The sequence below is a fragment of the Castor canadensis genome, chromosome 2 (genome assembly GCF_047511655.1).
Source record: "Castor canadensis chromosome 2, mCasCan1.hap1v2, whole genome shotgun sequence".
NCBI lineage: Eukaryota > Metazoa > Chordata > Mammalia > Rodentia > Castoridae > Castor > Castor canadensis.
The window spans coordinates 97,259,168-97,275,161 of record NC_133387.1 but is presented as its reverse complement, the minus strand read 5'-3'; the positions used below and the strand labels follow the sequence as shown (position 1 = coordinate 97,275,161).

General features: G+C 34.3%; 1 protein-coding gene across 1 annotated transcript in view; it reads left to right on the top strand.

Annotated features, from left to right (window-relative positions):
- The window catches only part of Vps41 (VPS41 subunit of HOPS complex), a 162,324-nt gene that overhangs the window by 50,815 nt on the left and 95,515 nt on the right, over positions 1–15,994 (top strand). Inside the window, exons 5-6 of the mRNA XM_074065353.1 lie at positions 7,525–7,599; positions 13,473–13,535. Of these exons, the coding sequence (XP_073921454.1) occupies positions 7,525–7,599; positions 13,473–13,535 (138 nt within the window). The remainder of the gene's footprint in view (positions 1–7,524; positions 7,600–13,472; positions 13,536–15,994) is intronic.

The following is a 15,994-nucleotide window of genomic DNA, read 5'->3' as shown; positions in this document are numbered from 1 at the left end:
ATCCACTGGGCATTTGGAATGTATCCTTGACAGGTAAGAGGACTTTTGTAATATCATCACCATCCTGATAAATGAAACAAATGAAATACAACTCATAAAGAAAACATTATAACACATTATTTTCTGGTCTTTGGTTTTTGACCAATGATAAGTGGAAAATACTTTATTTTATGAATAATAAATGAGTAATTACAATTATTAAGTGATGTAGTAAGTATAAGGAAATTTAGAGAAAGATGAACAAAATTTTCCTAAAGCATAAGGGCAAAATTAATAAATGATAGTAAGAAATTAATAAAATAGAAAACATTAAAAATATTGCAAGTTAATGGAAGTATTGCTTCTCTGAAAAGATTAAGATAAGTGATAAGCACCTAAATTAGTAATCAAAGAAAAAATCAAATATTTATACACATGTCATATACTATTATGTATATGTTTTCATTTTTGCACATAGGAAATAGGAAAAATAACAGTGTAGACCTCAAAATTGCTGTAAGAATTAAATGATATGCATAAAATTCTCAGAATAGAGCCTGATACATAAGTATATAGTAAATGTTAACTTATTACTAGCATTTTACTGTTTGTTGTTGTTGTTAGTAGTACTAATATCATTAATATTATTTAAATATTAAAAGAATTAAACAGCTTTGGGCTGGGTATGTAACTCAGTGCTATAGCCCTTCCTAGTATATGCAAGACCTTGAGTTTGATATCCAGCACTGCAAAAAAAAAAAATTAGTACAGATTTTAAATGCAGTATTTTCTTAGAAAATATAAATGATCTGAATAGAATGGGAACATTTGAGTAGCTTGAAAACCATGGGAGGGTAGAGGATGGAAGGGAAAAAAAACCCAAAAAACCTCCAAACACTCAAATCTGAGAAATAACCCGTTAAAGATGTTGATCATAAGCAAGTACCTTTGTACCTTTTAAATTTTAATATAAAAATTTTAGTGTTTATTTTATTAAATGTAACTTTTTAAAAGTGTATAAAATATGCAGTAAAACAAAGTAGTCTCAAAGGAAATAATAACTACCCCTCTAACCGTTCCACCCTTCCTGATCACAATTTTCTCTCTACAGCTTAGAAGTCATCGTTATACTGACCTTTCTAGGAATAACTTTTTAGCTTTGCTTTTTTGTTTTGCTCCCCCATATGGTTTTGCCTGTTTTTTGTATATTGTATAAATAGGGTTTTATTGTGCATGTTAGGAATGAGGAAAGGATGCTTTATTGTCATTATTAATTCTAGAAAAAAGAAAAAAACTGTCAAACAACTACAATAGACCCTTGGTATCTGTGGGTATGTGGTTCCATGGAGACTTGGAAATGCTCAGGGTGCATAGAGTTCAGTGCGGTACTGCAATTGCTTGATTCTTTTTTCCTATAATGCTGCCCGACTTCCTGGAAATACATGCCACTTTTCAACGAGCCTCAAATTTCAGCACATTCACTTTTACCTTGCTAGTTGAGTACCATTTGTTTTTTGGGGAGGTAGGTTTTTGCAAAATTAAGAATAGGGAAACCAGATCACACAAAAATTTAGACACAACTGAGGATAGTGAGGGGCTGACTGACATTCTCTGTATCAGGTGAGCTGTGGAGTGTGTGCAGAGTAGTTTAAAATATTTGTTTTTGAATCTTTTATTAATTTTTGACTGTGCTTGGTCAAAACCATATGTAATAAATCCAGTCTTACATTTCTGGAATAAACTTGGCTGGCTTTGTATATAGTTTTTAAAGATTTTTCCATGTTCACTTACATTCATGAGTGGGATTTGCTTGTATTTTTTCTCATAACATCCTTATTTAGTTTTGTTATTGTAGGGTTATACAGTACTGGTAAAATGAATCGGGAAGCATTTCCTTTGTATTCTGTTCTCAGGAGAATTTGTATGGTTGGAATTTTTTATTCTTTGCAGTATCTGATGAAGTTAATATTATAGTGAGTGAGTTTGACAGTAATTAAAATAAATAAATAAAATACATTGTAAAATTGATAGTGAATGGTACATGCTAAGGGGAGAAAAAATGCAGTGAAAGGGAGTTATAAAATATTTGGGTAAATTTTTGAAAGTTGATATTTATTGGCCATGAGAACCTCACTGAGAAGATGATTACAGGGAAGAGCAAGTAAGAAAGCAGGTACCAGGTAAATAGTGGCAAGATCTTAAGGCTACAGAAACAGCAAGAGGTCATCCTGACTAGAATGACCTCTAGTCATTCTAGGAGAGGAGTTGAGATCGGAAGTTGGAGGCAGGGCTGGGACCAGATCGTTTACTTTTTGAAGTCATAGTAAAAACTTAGTTTTATTTTGAGATTGGAGGCCATTAGAGAGTCTTAGGCAAAGGAGTGAAATCTTTTTTTTTTTTTTTATTTTTATGTATTGTGTAAAGAGGTTACCCTGTATGGTGCATTGATAAGATTAACCCCTCTCTTGCTCTTTATTTCTCCTCTATTTCCAACATTCTTGTATTTTCCAACAGTTTTCTGTGAGTTGCTTTGTACCACCTTCATATATTGATATGTATTTTAGCATTGTTCTCCTCCACCATTCTCTTTCCCTCTCCCCTGTCTCCCTCACCCCCCCCAGACAGTCCCTCTATTGCAGTCATGTTTTTGTGTGTGCACATATGTGTGTGTGTGTGGTATATACATGTATATACAATTTAGGTCTAGATTTTGTATATAAGAGAATATGAGACCTTACTCTTTCTGCACCTGGCTTATTTTACTTAATATGATGGTATCCTGTCCATCCATTTTTCCTGCAAATGCCATAATTTCATTCATCTTTATGGCTTAATCATACTCCATTGTTTATACATACCTTATTTTCTTTATCCAATCATTGGCTGAAGGGGTTGGAGGTCATCTAGGCTGATTTCAAAGCCTGGCTATTGTGAATAGTGCTGTAATAAATAAGATGTGCAAGTGTCTCTGTTATATCCTGACTTGTGCACTAAGAGTGGTATCACTGGGTCAATTTAGTTGTTCATTTTTAGTTTTTTAAGGAACTTCCATTCTTCTTTCCATAGTTGTACCAATTTACATTCCCACCAACAGTCTTACCAGTCTGTTAACAGTATCACCCTGTTGGCTTCTTGAGAATAGGTTTCTGGGAGAGTTAGGGCAGGAGGAGGTCAACTAGTTAGTTAGGAGACTATTCTGATAATCCGTACAAGAATGTTGGTGGTTTAGACCAGAATGGTAGCCAAAGGGGTGGTAAAATGTGATAGAAGTCTGGGTAAATTTTGTCTGAAGAGGTGACAAGAATTACCTACAGATGTGATGCAGAGTGGAAAAGAATAGAAATCAAAAATGACTCCAAGGTTTGTGCTTAAGCAAATAGAAGAATGTAAAAGGCATTAATTGAGATGGAGAGCCCCTTCAGGAGTGGCTATGAGGAGCTCGGTTTTGGATGTCTTTTAGTTGAATGCGTGTTAGACATGCAAGTACAAATGTAGAATAAACAGTCTTATACATTGGTCTGAAACAGGAAGAGGTCCAGTTTGGAAATATAAGTTGATTCAGGAGTCATTCCATGGCCCAGGGAGTACCAGTGCTGAATACAGATGTGAAATACCAGAGGTACAAGGACCAGAATATTAGACATGGAAATCAGAGATGTGAGATACCAGGAGTTTAAAAGAAAAGTCAGATAGGTATGGTGTCACGGAAACAAAGAGGAAGAGTTATCAGCAGTGTCATATGCTCTATGGGATAAAGTAAGAGGTGAACAGTGACCATTATTTTTAGCAACATTTAGGTCATTTTATTTTAAAATTCACACAGAAGAATAAGTGCTTGAGAGAAGCCAGGGAAAATATGAAAAACTGACTGGGACTCACCTTTGCAAATCTCAGGATACACTGTATACATGTTCTATAATTAAATCAATGTTGAATTGATATATGAATGGCCAGAGACCATACTTGAAAACTTAGGAAGTTATCGCTGTATATAAATATTTATTATATGATAAACATATTTCTCTTCAGGAGTAAAAGGATGGATTATTTAATAAAAAAGGCTAGTCCAACTGTGTATGCATGGGCAAGAAAATAAAATGATTCCTGAAAGGATTAAAGGCTTAAATAATAATAAGTAAAGTAATAACTATCTTGGAAAAATACAGAAGACCATATATACAATATCTGCATGAATATAAAATAAGAAACATGTTAGTAGAAAAAAATGAGCAAAAGATATGAAGAAAACATTTTATAGAAGAATTAATTGGCCAATAGACAAGAAAAACGTGTAAGTTTATTAGTGGTCAGGGAAATGAATCAATGACTATTGATCACTGGCAGAAAAAAAAAATTTTTAAAGAATCTTCTATTGCTAACCACGCTATGAGGGAAAGAGGATTGTCACACTTGATAGGTACAATGCTCCCTTCCCATAATGTTGCTAGTATAATGTTGTAAACTTTGTATTTAGGGAGCATCGCGTTGTAACGAGTTCGGTTTATGTGCTCTCAGTACCATTATGTGGCTTAGCCACATAGCTTCAGACCAACCACAAGCACATGTGTATACATAGTCTATAATTCGCTTATCTTGAAACTTTTTTTGAGTTTCATTTTCCTAATTGCAAGGTAGAGATAACCATCCTTTGCTGGCCAGTGTCTTCCAAGGTTGGGTATCACATGAGGCTTTGGAAATGATATGGTGTAATTCAGAGAGGGTTAGGACAGACCACGAACCGTTCGGTGATAGAATCCAAGAACTGATTACATAAAATTTGACATGTACATAAAAAGAAAATATACTCCTAAATGTAAATTGTAGTAAAGGGCCTTATAATGAAGGCTTGACCTCTTTGCTGCATTTATCATTGGATTTCAGTTTTGTGAAGGTGTTCTGTGATCTCTGTGCCTCAGTACAGTAGCCACTAGTCACGTATGGCTGTTGAGCTTTTGACATACGTATTTCAATTGAGGAACTGGGTTTTAATTTTTATTTAACTTTAAGTAATTTAACTTACAGTTTAAATAGCCACATGTGGATAGTTCTGTAATCAATAGGGCAGGAAATGTAGGCTACACAAATTCATTAAATTATAATTTTAGGCAGATGATAACAGGATGCAGATCAAAGTACAATCAGAGGTATGTGGGGTTTATAATTGCTGAGAGTAAAATGGATATTAAAATGTCATTGGTTGAACAGAAGATCAGAACGAGAGAACTGTTAACAGAAGATACTCAATTTGAGGAAAGCATTTATTCAAAAAAGACTGTAGAAAATGACATTCAGACTTCTACCCAGAAGACATGCTCTGCTAGGTGCTTTGTCTTTGCAGTTTCCTTGTTGGTCTACAGTGTCCTCTTCAGAGTAGGTACCTTCACTCCTTCCTCTTGAGGTTGGACCCTAGCCCTGAGCTTTCCTCTCTTGTTCTCTGCCATAGGCTGCAGTTTATTCTCCTCTAGAGTGGCCCACATGTCTGCCTTCAAGGATCTTTCCTTTTCTAACATCCTAGGTACTTTTAAAGTGTTAGCTTGTTTTTCACGTAGTGCATCCCAAGAATGTTGTTTGTGCTGCAGTTGAGGGATCCAGATGTGAAACTACTTTGTAGCCAGCTGGCTCTTCCTATATGTGGGAATGTCTCTCAGCATCAGTCAGTGGATGGTCTTTCCAAGGTCTGGGATCTTGGTCTGTTCTGACCTTTGCTAACTGGTTCTGAGATGCTTTGCAGTTGAAGATCTAGCATTCCTTTTTGTGTATTTGCATTTATCTCATCAGCCAGCCAAACCATTTTCAGGTTAGATAGTTAAAAAATTAAATTGAAAGCTCATGTTTTAACAGCTTTAGATTATCATGGTTAGTTTCTGCCTGCTGTGTTTTCTATAAGGTAGTTGGAAACTTTCCTCATTTAAGAATTTAAAAAAAAAAAGCTTTCTGTTTTTTTAATGTTGACAACATTTACTGATTTTGACTATTAGAAAATCTACCTGTATGACTATATATTTTTTGAATAAAGTTTGTATGACCTTTATTTATTTGCATCTACAATTGCCTTCTGGAGCTATTTGAAACACTTAATACTTGCTCTATGTAAATATAATTTTGACATTGCATTAAAATTGAAATGGAGCCGGCACCGGTGGCTCATGCCTGCAATCCTTTCTATTCAGGAGGCAGAGATCAGGAGGATCGCAGTTCGAAGCCACCTCAGACAAATAATTCGTGAGACCCTATCTTGAAAAACCTTGTCACAAAAAATTGGGCTGGTGGAGTGGCTCAAGGTAAAGGCCCTGAGTTCAAGCCCCAGAACCAAAAAAAAAAAAAAATTTTGAATGGTTTTCTGTTCCATTAGTTAAGTTAGAAAATTATTTCTCCTTTAATTATCTACTCATGTGAACAAGATATTATTCCTATATTGAGGAATGTGTATTTAGAATAATGGTCTGTTTCTGAATTTTACTCTTTGAGAGTTACCTGTGATTATTCATTCCTTGTAATCTCTTAGGGAACAATTAGAAGTACAAAATTTCTAGCTCAACAAAGATCTGTCAAATACTGAGATACTAAGCTTACTATATTTCTAAATGAAGTTCATATCATTTATAGTTCTCACTATTTAGTATTAGAATCAATGTATAACACTTTGTAAAAACATTGCACCCTTTATTTACCAAATACAATGCAAATTTCTTCTAAATTGACAAAGAGTTGCAGGATATACACTAAATTATACTGATATCCAAACCAAACAATAAAATAAAAACATGTTCTCTCTAAACTATTTCAGTTGAGATATTATTTATATCAGTAACTATTTAACATGTACACATTGCTGTATGACTCTTTTAATAAGTAAACATTTGGGTATATAGCAACTTGGAAAGTGCTAAAATTATTAAAAATAAAGTTGTATGTTTATTCTTTGAAAGATATACCCCAAAGTAGAAATCCTACTTCCTATTCTCACAGATTCCTAAATTTGAAATTATTTAAAAGAATGGGGTATAACAAAGTTAATTAATGTCAGTTACACCCTATGGTCTTCCCCAGAAAGTACTGATCATAAGTAAATGAAAATTTAATGATCATAAGTAAATGATAATTAGTTTGTTATAAGAGAAGCAGTAGGCTGTCTGGTGAACCAAAGTCAAAAAACTTTATTTCCACACTGACTTTTATTTTAGCTTTGGTTTGTTTAATTCTTATAACAGATTTTGTTGGCAAAGATAAATTTAAGAATATAAAGTAAAATAGAGCAGATTAAAAAGGCATGTAAGAAATAACATTTTAGCCGGGACTTCAACTATGTGAAATAGAATATTTGGTGAAATCTTAGGTTTCTGATTTTATTACATGCCATGGGGCGGGTTGTGGAAATCCCATATATGTTAACTATTTTCATTTGCAAAACAAAATATTGTCTTGAACTCATGCATCTAAACAGGTAAAACAACTTAAATTACTTCAGTTTTACAAAGAGTAAGGCACTTGATTGTTGCCTGCTTTCCTGAAGTTTTACGTGTTCTTTTTGTTTGTTTTTAATAGAGTCCTGTGAAGATAAATCAGATTAGCCTGGATGAAAGTGGAGAACACATGGGTGTGTGTTCAGAGGATGGCAAGGTATGGTGAGAACATGGTAACATTGGAAGTAGTGCTCTGGCACTGAGTGCTGTGATTTTGTCCAACCTCAGGTGATCTGGTTACTGTATACCTGCATTGAGGGAACCTTGGTTATTCTTTTTGAGTATTGGACTTGCTTCCGATTGCTCATAATTAAAGGAAAATATATTTTGCACAAATGTGCCTTAGGAAAAGTAATTACAAGAATGTCAATAATCTAACTAGTATTAAGCTGATTAACAGCTCTGGCAGGGTGACGTGTCACCTTAATCATTATTGCTGTGCCACTTAGACTTCAGTGACTAGTCTGCAGTTCCTGCAAGACAGTAGTTTAAGCCTTTCTGCCATAAATCCACAAAATTGGATTTTGTGGGCATGATTTCTGTGGGCTGATGGTTTTCATTTTCACACACAAGTTATGAATGTTACTCTTGAATTATAGAATCTTTTGATAAGCTATCATAGTTTATCAGAAGAATAAAGTGTCCTACAATGGCCACATTAAATAAATGTAAAATCAATATATGTACAGTTTTCTAAAAACCTGGCACCTACTTCCTCGACCAAGGACATACATCATTTGTGCAGTGTATAACTAACAATTATCAGTGCTTCTTGCTGATGTTGAGCTGTGACATTTAGTGGTTGCTGTGATTGATTTTCCACTTATAAGAATGTCTTTTTTTGTTTTTAAGTCGATGGAAGTCTTTTCTAATGTTGGTTTGTAATGATGAAATTCTAATGCAGTGTATTTAAGCTACTTTTCTAAAATAACAGTTTAAGAAGAGAATGCATTAAAGAGTCATTATAGAACCTTACATATTCCTTACTGAATAAAGATTTCCTAATCTAATTTTGTATTTTTTATGTGCTCTAAATTCAATGGGCCATTAAGATGACTAAATTAAAAACAGTACACTCAGTAAAAAAGAGACACCTATTCCTGTCTGTAACGATATTATACCCATTAATCTGTTAACAAAAGTAACATGGAGTCCTTTTGACATAGAAGAATGCATTTTATATATCTCAGACTAATGTTGCCCAAAGAGTCTTTTGAAACGTAGTTGGAACACTAGTGCTTTTCAGAAAGCACCATCAAATTTTATAGTACTTTGTGAAATTCTAAGATGAACATGATTGTCAAAGAAAGATAAGGGAGGAGTTGTTTTGTACAGAAGTTGAAAAAATCATCCACAGTATTGAAACATTTTTATGTTCATATATTTGCAAAGAAAGTTAATCTTCATTTTGTTTCCTTTAAGGCAAGCAATTCCTTCCAGACTGATACAAACTTAATTAAACAAAACTGGTGAAGGAAAATACTCAGTTTATGAATTGGGAACAAATTTTTTCTAAGATACATTAGGGATTTTTCTGAGCTTTAAATGTTGACAAATTACTGTTAGAGTATCAAAGTGGAATATTTTAATGACTGTGTGGTACATAATAAGATGACCCTAAAATATCCCATGGTATACTTATTAAAATTTGTGACTGCCATATTTTTGTCTAGACCTATGATATAGTTGAAAAATGGTTTTCTTATGTATTTTATTAGACTTAATGGAGCTGAAAATAAATCTTGCAGTGCATATATTTGTGTAAGCCCCACCTTACCATAGGTTAGTCATTATTGTGAAAATTAAGAAGCTAGTACAGAATGATGTTGGGTATAATGATGAGTAATGATTAAAAAAATAAAGGTATTTACACATATAAGCTCCAGATATCTAGAGCTAATGCATCTTTCTTTTTATTCTTTCCAATACATCTTTCAATAGCTGTTGTGATTTTTGCTTTCTTTAGTTTATTAAGATTCATAAGCAAATTATAATCTGTATTTTAAGGATAGTATTTACTATTTGCATTCACTTTTAAAGTTCTAATTCTAACAGTTGGTTGAAACTTACTCTTTATTTATCTGGTGGTTATTTCTGATCTCATTTACTCATGGCTTCTCCAAGCATGAGTTCTAAATTTTGTGATACGCATATGCACATATATCAAATGTGTATTTCTGCATGTGTTCAGTTTCATTTTATTGGGCATATATTTATAGGTAACTTTCAGGATAAGTACATACAGGGCTTATTTTCTTCTCTCTTGCATATGTTGCCTTCATATATAAACTAAACTGTAGTATAAAATTCTGGGTTAAAATACTTTCTTTCGAATTTTGGAAATGATGCTCTATTTTTTCTCACACTTTGTAGACATGTCTGATGCCAGCCCACTGATCTGCATTAAAAAATCTTAAAACATTTTTTTGTCCTAACTTGGAGGTTGTACTACTACTAATAAAAATAACGACAACAACAATAATACATGATCCTTTTAATTCAGTTTGATAAGTTATGTCTAGTTCTGGTCTCTTTTCATTAATTTTGTCTGGAATGTAGTAAGTCCTTTTGATCCATATACTGAGGGGTTGTTTTCATTTTAGGAAAGTTTACTTCAGCTATAATTTTGATTATTACTCCAGTTCCATTTATTTTCATTTCGTCAAAGAAATTCAATAATCTAAGGCTGGAGGCAGTATTGCTTAGAGGCCAAGAGCATAGCTCTGTGTTCTGCCCAGGCTAGAACTCCACTCTGCTGCATTAAGGTGGGCATGTAGCTTGGCCTCTCAGTGCCTTCCTTGTCTCAGCTGTGCGGTAGGCACAATCGATGTCTGCATGGGAGGGTGGGGAGGTGCCTCATGGTTACATATTAACTGTCTTTACTTTTTTAGCAATTTATTTATTTTGAATTATTGTACTAGAGGTGCATTGTAACATTTACAAAAGTTCTTATAATATATTAGTTGAATTCACCCCTCCATCATTTAACTGTCTTTGTTGCTACACATTCATTTCCTAACCCACTGCAGTCTGTGCATTCCCCTTCTATCCTTATTGTACTAAACTTTTCCATGTAAGAGGATGAATGGACAAGCACTATTTTCCCTTTTTATCTTTTTCAAAATCATAAGAAAAGTAGGTCATATTGTATAATGCCATGTATGTGATTTGCTGTCTCATTGGTTTTATTCTTTCATTTCTCTGTAGTCGGAGACAGTTTCTCTACATGTTTATTCCCTTTGTTGATTTGCTTTTCTTCCAACATCACTTCTGTTCTTTATTGCTCTATGGAGTACATTTTTGTTCCATTTTGCATTTTTAATTTTTCTAAAATTTTTCTATGACTTCTAACTCCATCATATCAACCTATTGTAGCTGTATGATGTCAGATAAGCTGTTTATACCTCTCAATGACTCAGTCTGTTTCCTCCCCTGTAAAATGGGGATAATCGTAGTTTCTACACTATGAGTTATTAGGACTAAATAACTTAATATGCATAAATTATTTGATGTAGTATGTAGAACCAACAACACACCGAGTAATTGTTAGCTCAGTGTAGTCATCATTATCGCCCTGGTTTATAGAGGTCATTTCTTCTTGTTGCATTTTCCAACTGGTTTTTCTTTGATTTCTGATCACTATTAAGGCATGTTTAAACAGTGTTGTTTTTCTCCCTCTTGAATTTTTGGAATGGTACAGACCTTGTTTATGTTTTTGCCTTTTTTTTTTTTTTTAAATCCATTCCAGAATAGAGAGAAGACTTCTTTCTGACCCTGGATTAGCAAACATATTTAGAACCTGATTTGCTTTTGATCCTGCTTGATATGTTTTGGGTATTGTAAAATCACTTTCTTAGATTGTCCTCAAATGAGCTTGATTTCCTTTTGCCCAGTTTTCTTGGATTTGTTGGTATCTATGAAGTTACACTTTCCCGTGGTAAAGTAAAACCCTGAATGTAATACTTCCCTTTCCTGGCTTCTTGACCACCATCTTGTATGAAGTTCAGTATATCCTAGGCTTATAAACTGTATAAAAATAATTAGTATACCCTCTGAACAATGACATATGAGGTAATAATGGGGTATACATATGTTTGTCATGTCAAGACTACATTCTAAGAGACAATCTCAGGGGAAATCAAATCCCCTCTATGTTACATTATATCATGTGCTGTTCTTAGAACCTAAATAATTGACTTGGCACAGGTACTTGAAAACAACAGTCACAAAATGAGTTAAGATTCCTAAAGATTTTATCTTTTCATTGTTTTTCTGAGAAAGCATGTCTCTTGGCTTCAAACTGGTGATCTTTCTGCCTCTTCCTCCTGAGTGCTAGGATTACAGAGTTGTTCCGTTACACCTGATTCAAAGATTTTCTCTTTTAAGGCATGAGTCTGTGTATAAAAACGATTTCATAACATGAGTGAATTTTCTGTTTGAAACTTGGAAGAATGAACCACTCACAACTTGCCAACTTAAGTTGGTAAGAAAGAATTGAAAGTTTGAATAGTCCTATATCTATATAAAAATTGGATTTGTAGCTAAAGACCTTCTTATAGAGAGGTTTCTTTTGGCCTGTGTTGCTACAGTAAAATACCTTAGATTATTTCTTACAGTTCTGGAGGATACAAAGGAACTAGGGTTCAGTAACTGGTGAGGACTGCTCTTTGTGCTTCTAAGATGGCACCTGTTGCTGTGTTCTCACATAAATGGAAGGATTTTGTGAAGTGGTTTGCTGTCTATTAAATGTGAACATCTTCATAACCTATGACTTAGTATTTTCATCTCTAGTTATGTGCCCTTCATGAATGTGTGTAAGTGTACCAAGAGATTTTTAAAAAGTGTTCATACTATTCATAACATCCCTGATCTGGATACAACCCAAGTAGTCATTAATGGAAGGAATACATGAGTTATGATGTAGTCATATGTTGAAATACTATATAGCAAGAACAAAGGACCAATTACTGCTATATGCAATAATATGCATGAATGTCACAAACAGTATGTTGACTGAAGAAGCCAATGAAATTGTATGTGATTCCACTTATATAAAATTCAAATATCAATATGATTTACACATGGTGATACATCCCAGGACAGTAGTTAGCTTGAGTGTTGCTTATGGGAAGGGACACAGAGGGATATCTTGGATTCTATTTCTTTTCTTTTCTTTTTTTTGAAATGTATTTTATTTATTTTTTGTTTGTTTATTTATTTATTGGGCCTTGCTCTATGGCCCAGGCTGGACTTGAACTTGTGGTCCTCCTGCCTCAGCCTGGTGAGTGCTGGGATTACAGGCATGTACCATTGCATCTATTTTGAGTTCTATTCTTGATTTAGCTGATGGTTGGAGGGTTAGGTTTATTTTGTAAAAATATGTCAAGCTGTAAATTTATGATTTATATCCTTTACAATATGTATATTGCACCTCAATTCTGTTTTTGTTATTGTTATGGTTAATTAAAGAATTCTGAAAAAGTATGAATGAAATAGACTGAAATAGCTTTAAGGCAGGAACTGATAAGTGGGAACTTAAATTGCTCATTTATATACTCTCATAGATTTAGCATAAGTTGTAAATGAAATACAGTTCACCTCATCTCTTACCACATTGATCTGTGGCTGATTTATCTATATATGGCTCAAGAAATAAACTTCCTTCTCCTTTAAGAGGTAAAAGAAATAGTTCATTTAGGCACAGCCTATGGAAGTTCATAAAAGAATATTAATAACCTTTTCATATCTATTTCATTTTTTGAGAGTCGGCATCCATTTTATAAAACGGATTTGTGGTTAGTGAGGGGAACTCTATCCATGGGATGCTTCTAAAATCTTAATTACAGCAGCGTGCTTTCACTCTAATTGAATTGTTTTCATTGGATATTTAATAGTGGTCACAGGGCCATAGAATTATTAAATGTTCTACTTTTCTTCTTTTAAAAATTATTGATAGTATATGTTCTTACTGACTCAGCAGCCTTTTCTGTTACTGTCATGATGAGCCAGTATGATTCATTTACTTCTTAGGTGCAGGTGTTTGGACTATATTCTGGAGAAGAATTTCATGAGACTTTTGACTGTCCTATTAAAGTAAGTATTAGCAAATTTTAATTTTCTAAAGGTTTCTTAACTAGGCAGTTAAGATTATAGTAATTCAAAAACTGTTAGTCCTGTATTAATGTGTCAGTAAGTTTCTGTTTGGCACCTGTGATGTACTGATGCTATTTGGATGTTGTGAAAAATGTATGTTATGTGACTATGATCTCAGTCTTTCAGGGAACTTTTATTATAATAAGGAATGAAATTTCACACATGTGTGTGTACACAGCCTGTGATTAAAGACTGAAAAAGGCAAAAACAATTTTAAGACGTTCACAGCTGAAAGGAGTCACTTTTAGTTGTTTGTTTAAGTGATGGTTTCATAGATGGAGGGATGTTTGGGCTTTAATATATGGGCAGTGGCAGATGGAGAAGCTGGCTTCCCCTATATAATAAACTGAGAAGCTAGAAAGTTCAAACTGTTTGGGATGTGGCAAACATAAAAAACTGACTTGGCAAGAGAACTATACAGACAGATTGGAACTAGTTCTATATTCAGGCTAAGGAATTTGAACTCCATCTAATACAAAAGGAGAAATTATTGAGTGTTTTAAGAACAAGAGTGACATAAACTTAGCTAAACTTTAGGAAAATTAATATAGTGTAGAGTGAAGGTCTGATGGACAAGAGGCAGGAAGATCAGTTTTAGATAGCAGTATGGTAAAGTATTTACCATATTGTTACAGGAAGAGGTCATTTTTTTCACTTGTTTATTCAGATGTTTATTGACCAACAGGTAATCGTGAGATATAATCTGACATGTTTTAGAAAGCTGAATTTGCCAGACGGTGATTTAAATAGGAAAGTAATTGGGGATAAGAGACAATTTAGAAGGCTATTATAGTCCTCTAGGCAAGGCATTACAGGAACTCAACAAAATCCTGAGTTGTCCAGATAAAGTAGAAGAAATGAATTTGGATAGTCTTAGGAGGTGGACTTTTTAGCCTTAGTGATGACTAGTTTAGTGATGAATGTTATCAAAGATGGAAGAGTGGAAGGGAAATCCAGGTTCTTGCTTTGATAGTGGTATGATAGTAGTATGAGGGAATGCCACTAATTGCAATAAGGGATAGTTCAAATAAGGACTTTGCTAGTTTGGTCTTGAAATTAAATAGCTAGTACATCAGGCGGAGATGTTATGGAGGTTTTAGGAACTTGAGTGTGGACTTTAGGATGGAGATTCTCTCTTAGTACAAAGTTGGTAACCACAATTGAGTAAAATGAAGTCATTTTTAAGGACATTACTCAGTTTATACTACCCAGTTTAAAGCTATAGAATGAGAAGAGAAGAAGACTGATGTTGAATTTTCTGGAGCACTCTAAAGACTCAGGCAATTAAAATAAAAATGGCAAAGAAGTCTGAGTAGTAGCTGTTAGGAGGCCTGGAAGAAATCCAGAGAGTGGTGTTAGCAATTCCAAAGGAGAGGTTTCCAGAAAGAAGTGGACAGTTAGTGTCCAAGATGGCTTGGCGATTAAATGGTTGGATGACTGAATCAAGGGTGTTTTATTTGGTAATTATAAGTTACTGATGACCTTGACAAGGACAGCCTCAAGAGTCAGTTGGAGGTGAGGGAATTGAAACAACCACTAAAGACCCTTCTTTCAAAAAATTTGTAAATAAAGAAGACAGATCATCTGACAGGTATAGAGAAGGGGCAGTGTATGGAGATAATTTCTGCAGATCATGTTTTGGTTGATGGTAAAAATGAATAGAGAGGGAAAGATTAAAAAAAAAAAGGAATGCTTAATGGTGCAGCAGTAAGCAAATAGATCAGTGGCTTAGGAAAGAGAGTGACCTGGGAGAAAGTCCTAGCCCTCTGCTTGTGAGAAAGGTGCAGGGAGGTGAGCCTCAGCCCAACTGTGCAAAGCAGCCAGTGAAAGAGGGGGAGTTACTTTCTTTTGCATGAAGGGGCTTGGGTAAGGCGTATGGTAATTTTTTGAAGGAGCAGAGATGATGCCTGTTGAGCACTATGAGAGAGCTAGAATGATTTTTTATGAGAGATTTTAAGAAAGTGAAAGAGTGGAACGTGTATATGCTTCTATACTTGTATTTAGGATGGATTAGCTAACCTGGAAGGTAGGAATGGTTAGAATGAATATGCTAAACCCTGAACATTACAGTGTAAGAGAACTCTATTAACTGTTGTGCTGGAGGAGAGAAATGTATTTATTAATAAGGATATAAAGTATATTTAATGGAAGGTTAGAAAAAACCAAAAATTGTTAAGCTGCTGATTTTATGTATAGTTGAATTCAAAAGGTAAGAAGGCAGAATATACATAGGCTTACAGCCATAACAGATGGAGCTGTGCTGATTGGAGCCCCTAGAACTTGATTGTTGCCCTCCTCGCTCTCAGCCCCTTCATACACATGCTACCATGTTAATGATGTTGTGGGATCATAAAGCTGGTAGCAGTAACAAGGAATGGTGAAGTAGCCTTGGGAGAGTT